At 39.3% G+C, this 8,769-nt stretch overlaps 2 protein-coding genes across 5 annotated transcripts in view; one reads left to right on the top strand and one right to left on the bottom strand.

The window, feature by feature from the left end:
• Positions 1 to 1,645, bottom strand: part of TEC (tec protein tyrosine kinase) — a 134,633-nt gene extending 132,988 nt beyond the window's left edge. For both annotated transcript variants that reach the window (XM_077136800.1, XM_077136797.1), the window contains exon 1: positions 1,538 to 1,645. The gene's annotated coding sequence lies outside the window, so the exon portion shown is untranslated. The remainder of the gene's footprint in view (positions 1 to 1,537) is intronic.
• A 62-nt stretch (positions 1,646 to 1,707) lies between these two features.
• The window catches only part of LOC143663607 (uncharacterized), a 51,597-nt gene continuing 44,535 nt past the window's right edge, over positions 1,708 to 8,769 (top strand). For all 3 annotated transcript variants that reach the window (XR_013166068.1, XM_077137134.1, XM_077137135.1), the window contains exon 1: positions 1,708 to 2,028. Coding sequence is in view for 2 of the 3 variants with exons in the window: in XM_077137134.1 (XP_076993249.1) it covers positions 1,775 to 2,028 (254 nt within the window). In the remaining variant the exon portion in view is untranslated. The remainder of the gene's footprint in view (positions 2,029 to 8,769) is intronic.

Consider the following 8,769-nt stretch of genomic DNA (forward strand, 5'->3'; position numbering starts at 1 on the left):
AGGTGGGCTAGACAGTGCCCATAATCCCTCCAACTACCCTGTCAAGGGTCGGCTTCAGGTAGCGTGGTTGCCATTCTCTGAGCTTTTTTGTGGTTTGATAAAACATAGTCTTGCCCTTGAGTAAACAGCTGCTAGGGAAACATGACCACTCTCTAGATAGAGTATATACAGGTAAGCAGGTTCAAAAGCCTAGAGTATACATTAATATTCTCTCCTATTCTGAAAGATGTGAAAATTCTAGTATAAAGACTTATATGGGGCAAAAGTATTGCCAACTACAACACGGCACTGATTTGCATTGGTTTATACTTGCCCTATACAGTCCCACAAACTAGAATGTACACACCCTTGTGAGAAGAACCTAGATCACTAACATAAACACTCTTTAGTACGCATCCTGAGTTGACACGAGTAGTAAAACAGATCAACAGATTAAATGGAGTATGGCGGAAAGTACGGGTCTTTCTTAAACACTGAAAATGTATTTAAACTAAAAAGTACTTTCAAATAAATAATGAGAAAATTATACATACTTTTCCCTTTCCCCGTATAAACCACGGCATTCCATACAATGTGCGATTCTTGGGGACTAAGGAGCTACCAGTATCATAAACTAACTTGTTAAACCCCAAAGATTATTTCTGAAATCCGCTGTTTTGTTTTTCCCCCTTAGCTCTTCAGAAGATATCTTCCAGACGGGAGTAAATTACCCGAATTTCCTAAGAGTAAAATGGGCATTCAATGGAAATATACAGAGCATGTGCGCAAAGTAAACTATATTGGACAACCTACTTCACCACCAACCATTCTGTTATTCTAAGTTTTATATTGAGATCAACCCTCCTAATCAAATAGTACGGTTTCCAAAGAATGACAATGAATCGCATTGTGTCCGAGACTGGTGCACAGCAAAGTGCTATTCTTCCATGAAAATATCAAATCAGAAGGGAATTTAAGATCTGAGGAAAAGCGCACACTCCCTGGTTAAGGCCCTCGTTTTTCCCAAAACATGAACTGGCCGACCCCTGTTTTCAAGATTCAAATACAAATGCCAAATACAAATACAAGCTTGGAGGAGTGAGGCGCTCGGACACGTGCAACGATGAACTTCGCTGATTTCGCCGACTGTCAATCAAAACTACGCTGCAGCGCAGAAATGAGGAATCAACTCCGCGCGCACAGTCGGGAAATGAACCCAAAGCTGAACTTCTCTTGGGACCCAAGAGAAAAAGCCGGCGGCTGCACAGCTCAGCTCCGGGTCCGGGAAGTAGACGCACGGCGATCGCCGGAAAGGCGCGGGCATGCCGGCGCGCGCACCTGTGCCTTTTCCCGGACCGAGGCGGGGAGGGGGTTTGTCACCTAGCGCGGCGCGCCCGGACTCAAAGGGACAAGGAGGGGTGAAAATCCCCCCACTTCCAAGAGGGTCCGTCTCTGGGGATGTGGAAACGATCACTCGGCGAGTACACACCGCTCTTGACCTTCTCCGCTCGGAGCCCCAAGGTCCCCGGCCGCCCCTGCGGACCCGCAGTGCCCTTACCTGGCTGGAGCACGCCGGCTGCGCTGAGCTCCTTGGGGTGTGAAGACTCGCGAGCGCCGCAGCAACTGCGAGTTCGGAGTGGAGCGCCCGCCGTCCGCGCCCAACTCGCCCCGCCTCCCGGGCCGCGCTCGGCCCGCCCCTGCTCCCCGCGGCCTGTGGCGTCGCGTTCCCACGGCCCTGAGGCGGTTTCTAGGCCCCACCGCCCCCACGTTCCCCACCCTCGGGCGGGAGAGGCCGATGAGGCTGCGCTGGTCTCGGGGCCAGAAGTCAGAGGGGGACGTCCTTGTGCTCCTGGGCGCGGCAATGGAACTTCTTCTCCCAGGGGAATCGTCAGCGAGAGCTCGTAGGTCCCCGACCCGGGAGAACCCCGAGCAGTGCCACCTGTGGGCAACTGGGGCCCTGTGGGAGACGCACCTCCCCTTCCGTAGGGGTGACGAGATGGGCGGGTGGCGCGGTGAAGTGGAGCGAAACAAACGAGATTTACAAAAAGAGTAAGTCGTTTTGGTGTCAAACCTATAACAACGGAATATATCTGATATGCTTTTAGGGTAACGTGCACTCATTAGTAAAATATTAATACTCAGAGAACAGGGACTGCTGTGAGTACTTTGTATACATTAACAACAACTCCATGAAGCAGATATATTAGAATCTCTTATTTTACCTATGAGGAAGCTAAAGCATGGAAAAATTGAATAACAAAGAGGATACTCAATAAATATTTGGTAAATGAACAACACAGTACAAGTGAAGGGTGGCATTTAACAGCAATAGTAAGGTTTGTAAATCATGAGAAAAAAATCGTCAATAAGAAGTTTCAAATAAAAAGACGCTTTTTTTACTATGAAGGCAATAAACAATATTGCAATATTAAAGGGAAAGAAAAATTTAAACAAGACCCCCAGCCAAAAAGGCATTTGATTTGATTAATTAAATTATTATTTTAGCCTTACCTTAATAAAGAATATATTTGAGACAAGGGCCAGTCACATATAATGGAGAAACAGTAGCAATATTCCCCTTAAAAACAGTAACAAACAAGGATTTCCTTTATTATGACTCCTATTTAAAATAGTACTGAGTATATCTAAAGTTAGGGTTAAAGATCTGGAAGTTAACAGACTAGTGGAGAACATTTGACCTGATCATTCTTTGGTGGAGAAATGATTTTAGAGGACTAGTCTTCCAATTTACAGTTCCAGAAACTCAGTCTGCACCTGTTGATCCAGAGTTCAGCAGGCACTTGTTGTTTTCATTTGCCTATCACCCCTTCCCACAATTTCTGAAAACAGCACTTTGGTTTTAATTGGAGGAACCATTTCCCCCTCTTCCTCTTGAGGGAAGCAGCATAAAAGAAACAATGGTATGAGGAGGGGGAAGAAAATGAAGGAACAGAGCATTAAAAGTTCTTAGGAGCAAAAATGGCTGAGGGAGTTTAAAATTGGGTGAATCTATTACTCAATTTTTAATCGTTGCTCTTTATGCTCTCTTCCTTTACCCCTTAAACAGTCAATAAAACTCTTCTATATACTACTTTTATTTCTCCTGGTTTTTTAAAGAAAAATCTCCAAAAGGGTGCTCTTTTTTGGATTAGCATTCATGAGACAAAGAGAAAAAGCTAGAGGAAGTAGAAAGCAAAGGAGCAACAAATGGGAGGAAGAGGCAAACGTGAGATACCCTTATAAGAAAATAGGTTTCCAGAAATCTGTCAGAGGAAGGTCAATTGCTTTCCCACCAGCCACTGGATAAGAGCTAAACCATTTGTTTTGTGGATTTTGTTTTGTTTTTATATTGAACTTACAGAATAATTTCCACTAAAGACATCCAGGCCAATACTTAAGTTCCACTCACACCATACTAGATCAACACCAAAAAAATTTTATTCACAGACACCCTTTTAGAAGCCATGAAACAATACATTAGTGAAAACCCTGTCTATACTTCAATGTAGTTGTTTTTGCAAATTTCCTTATTTTAAAATCTTGAAAAAATACTCAGATATCCTTGACAAAAAAAAAAAAGTGGTGTTTTCCAAGTCTCAACAACAATTTCATAAACCGTCTCTTCCTCTCTAAATTAAGTGAGGAAATTGGCTATTTTCAATTTTAGATGATGGTTTTTTTTCCCTAATACTTCCTCTAAACTCTCAAAACTCTCCTTACAAGAAACCTCGAGTTCTGGTTATCTTAGACATGCTGCTGAAAGATATTAAAAATGAGAAATAAATTAAAAGCATAGAATATTACAGAGAGAAATAAAAACATCACTCTGTGACTGGCATGATTATCTTTACCTGGGAAATTACTCAAAATTTTAGAAGTAGAAAATGTGTTTTTAAAATATGTGATATATAAGATTCAACTTTAAGCATAGTTTATTTTCCCTTATTTTTCAGCTGCCCAGCATACACAACACTTTACTTGAGTTATTGCAAACACTTACAGTTTCTTAAACCTGCCTTACTTCATGCATACCTCTATGCCTTGTTGTCTTACTTTGCCAGGGCTGCTATAATAAATACCACAAACTGGTTAGCTTAAACAGCCGGAATTGATTGTTTCACTTCTTGGAAACAGAAGTCCGAAATGAAGGTATCCGCAGGCTATGCTTTCTCTGAAGTCTGTACCATTCTGATGGTGGCTTGCTTGCAATACTTAACTCAGTTTCTGCCTCCATTGCATGGCCATCTTTTTCCTTCTGTCTCCCTCCTCATTCCTGTGTCCCGTTTCCTGTGCTTTCAGGTCTCCCAGTCCTATTGGATTAAGGCTATCCTGATTCAGTTTGGCTTCACTTTAATACCATCTTCAACGATCCTGTTTACAAATGGAGTCACATCCACAGGACCAGGTTTTAGGGATTGAACATGTCTTTGTGAGAACATACGTCAATCCGTAACACCTTCATATTTGCAGTTTCTCTTTCATACCTGGATAACACCTTCTCATCCTTCAAGATCCATTTCAACCATCTCCTTTGGTGAGGCCTTCCTTAGCATCCCCAGAATTGAATGCCATCTCCTCTCAACTTGCATGTCTATATCTCCCAAAGTATATCTTGAGCCCCTGAAGTGCAAAGACCACATCTCTATATCATTTTTAGTTCAGCTTTGGATCTCAACAATGTCTGATGAAGAAAATCAATGAATGAGGATTTTTTCAAAATAGTGAGCAAAAACTTCAAAAAATGCCAATGAATTAAATTCAGGATGTATGTTAATCTCAGAGACATATAACAAAATTTAAAATTCACTAATCAGAGATATGCATTCACTCATTGGATGAATTTTATTGAGTGGATGGCATGTGCCAGACACTGTTCTGCATTCCAAGAAAACATTGGTGAACAAACCTGTTTTGGTGATTACATTCTAGTGCAAAGGTCAATTATTTAGAGCTGATTTAACTGCAAGTAACAGACATCCTCTTGCAGTAGGTTCATTACCAGCATCCAAAGGTATCCATGTCTTGAATCTCTGGAAACTGGGAATACTTTATCTTACATGGCAAAAAGAATTTTGTAGATGTGATTAAGTTAAGGTCTCGAGATGAGGAGATTATCCTGGACTATACAGGCAGACCCAATTTAAACTAAAAAAAGGATCCTTATAAGAGATAGGCAGGAATACATGGTTGGTTCAGTGGTAGAATGCTTTCCATGCGGGAGACCTGGGTTCGATTCCCAGATCAGGCATGCCCCCACAAAAAAAAAAAAAAAAAAAAAAAAGAGGCAGGCAGGAGTATCAGTCAAAAAAGTAGGTGTGAATACAAAAGCAGAGGTCGCAGAAAGAGAGAGATAGGGAGAGATTTGAAGATGCCACACTGCTGGCCTTGAAGATAGAGGAAGGGACCACAGGCTAAGAAATGCAGGCATGGTCTAGAAGCTAGAAAAGGCAAGAAAATGGATTCTTTCCTAGAGCTTCAAGGATGAACCAGTCTTATAGGCACCTTAATTTTAGCCTAGCGAGGCTGATTTTGGACTTCTGACCTCCAGAACTGTAAGATAATTTATATTTTTATTTTAACCTCTAAATTTGTGTTAATTTGTTACAGCAGCAATAGGAAATGAACACCCCTCAATAGTGGCTTGACTAGGAGTGGCTGAAAACTTCCCAGATTTGGCAAAAGACATAGACCTGCAAATCAATAAGTTAAGCAAACCTCAACAGGATAAGTTCAAAGGAATCCACACCAAGACACATCATAGTCAAACTTCGTAAAAGTAAAGACGAAGGAAAAGCTAAAAGCAGTGAAAGAGAAATGACACTGTACATATAGGAGGGAAAAAATTTAATAACAGCAGCTTTCTCATCAGAGAACACAGAGAAGGAAGTGACATGACATTTTGCAAGACCTGAAAGAAAATAACTGACAATCCAGAATCCTATATCCAGTGAAAATATCCTTTAAAAAATGAAGGGGAAATCAAGATATTCTCAGATAAAGCAAAAATTACTCCAAAGCCTGATGTGCTTCTAAAAGTACGTAAAGAAGTATTTAGGACAATTATAAATTGGGGAGGATAAAGGGACATAAATGAGCTAAAGTTTCTCCACTTGACTAAAACTGGTAAAATGATGACACCAATAGTCCTTGGTAAGTTTTGTATATGTAATGTAAAACCTGGTACAACCACTGAAAGTGCTATACAAAGATATACACTCAAAAACACCATAGAGAAATCAAAGCAGAATTCTAAACATCTTTCCCTCTCAACAACTGATATAGCAAAGACACAGAAAATCAACAGAGATTTAAAGAGCTCAATAACTCCATCAACCAACAGAATCTACTCAGTATTTATAGAACCCTCTACCCAATAACAGAGTGAGTGTACATTCTTTTCAAGTGCCCATGGAATAAATATCAAAATAGACCAAATTCTGGGCCATAATACAAACCTCGAAAAATTTTAAATAGCTGAAATATACAGGTGTATTAGCGCTCTCTAGAGAAACAGAATCAACAGGGAACACTCGCAAATATAAAATTTATAACAGTGTCTCACGTGACCGCCAGAACACAGAGTCCAAAATCCACAGGGCAGACTGTGAAGCCCACGATTCCGATGGAGGGTCTGGATAAACTCCACAGGAAAAGCTTGCCAGCTGAAGCAGGAAGAGCCTGTCTCTTCTGAGTCCTCCTTAAAAGGCTTGTAGTGATCAGATTAAGTATTACTCATTGCAGAAGACACTCCCCTTTGGCTGATTACAAATGGAATCAGCTGTGGATGCAGCTGACATGATCATGATTTAATTCTATTAAATGTCCTCATCACAACAGACAGGCCAGCACTTGCCCAACCAGACAAACAGGTACGACCTCTTGGCCAAGTTGACACATGAACCTGACCATGACAACAGGGTATGTTCTCTGACCACAATGAACTCAAACTAAAAATCAGTAACAGAAAAACAGTAGGAAAAACTCCCCAAACTGGGAAACTAAACAAGTATTTATGAATAATACATGGGTCAAAGAAAAAGTCTTAAGGGAAAACAAAAATACTTTGAACTAACTGAAAATGAAAATACAACATATCAAAATTTATGAGAAATCTTTGAAGAGTACTGTATGGGATTATACCTCAAAATGCATACATTGGAAAGAGGAAAAGTCTCACATAATGTAAGCCCCTATTTCAAGAACTTAGAAAAAGGAGAGTAACATAAATCCGAAGCACACAGAGGAAAGAAATAATAAAAACAAGAGCAAAAATCAATGCAATTGAAAACAGAAAAACAATAAAAATCAGTGAAAGAGCTGGTCCTTTAAAAGAACAATAAAATTGACAAACACCTAAGAAGACTGAAAAAGTATGACTTTTTTCAGAGTAATGACTGTAAAAATGAAGGCACAAATTACTAATATTGGCAATGAAGCAGGGGATATCACTACAGACTCTGCAGACATCAAAAGGATAATAAGGTGATACTACAGACAACTCAAAACACATCCATTTGATAAGTTAGCTGAAATGAACCAAGTCCTTAAAAAGCACAAGCTACTACCTCTAATCCAATATTAATTAGAGATAGATTAGTTGAATAACTATTAAGGATTTGAATTTGTGATTTTTAAAACTCCCAAAAAAGAAATCTCCAGACCCAGATGGCTTCACCGGAGAATTATACTGAACATTTAAAAGAGAATTAACGCCAGATATTTAATATCTGGCAGAAAATAGAAGAATAGGGGACACTTCCCAATTCATTTTGTGACATTAGTATTACCAGAAAAAGATAGCACTAAAAAAGAAAACTACAAACCATGAATTTAGATGCAAAGTCATGAATATAAATGCAAAACTCTTCAACAATGCATACAGAGTTTTTGTTCAAGGTAATGAAAAAGATTTAGTAATGGATGATAGCAGATATATCACAACATTAAAAAAAATTCCTTAACAAAAGTTAGCAAACAGAATTCAGCAATACTTTTAAGGAATTATAAGCCATTACAAAGTGACTTTCTTCCAAGAGTGCAAGAGTGATTCAGTATTTTAAAAGGAATCAATGTAATCCACATATTAACAGGCTAAAGAAGAAAGATCACACAATCCTATCAATCAATGCAGAAAAAGCGTTTGACAAATTCAACACATGATAAAAATTTCCAGAAAAAAAAGAATAATGGAGAACTTCTTCACCTTGTTAAAGGACATCTAGAAGAAACCTACAACTAACATTTTGCTTAATAGTGAAAGACGGAGTACTTTCTTCCTAAGGTCAGAATTGAGGCAAGGACGTCTGCCCTCACCACTCTTCTTCAACATAATGCTGGACATTCTAACCAGAGCAATCAGGTAAGGGAAAAAAATAAAAGGTAGATAGATTAGAAAAGAAGAAATTATCTGTCATATTTGCAAATGACATGACTGTCTGCATAAAAAGTCCCAAAGAATCTATTCAGAAACCTCCTGGAACTAATAAATGAGTTCAGCAAGGTTGCAGGATTGAAGATAAAAATACAAAAATCTATTATATTTCTATATACTAGCAATGAACATATGGATGCTAAAATTTAAAAACAGAATGCAAAATAAATACATTCATATTGCTTTAAAAATTGAAATAGGTATAGGGTGCATGGGTGGTTCAGTGTTAGAGTGCTTGCCTTCCATGCAGGAGACCTGGGTTCAATTCCTGGACCTTGTATCCCCCCCCCCCAAAAAAAGTAAAATTGAAATAGGTATAAATCCAAAAATGTACAGGATTTTATGCTGAAACTAAAGAA

Source organism: Tamandua tetradactyla, chromosome 19, assembly GCF_023851605.1.
Source record: "Tamandua tetradactyla isolate mTamTet1 chromosome 19, mTamTet1.pri, whole genome shotgun sequence".
Classification (NCBI taxonomy): domain Eukaryota; kingdom Metazoa; phylum Chordata; class Mammalia; order Pilosa; family Myrmecophagidae; genus Tamandua; species Tamandua tetradactyla.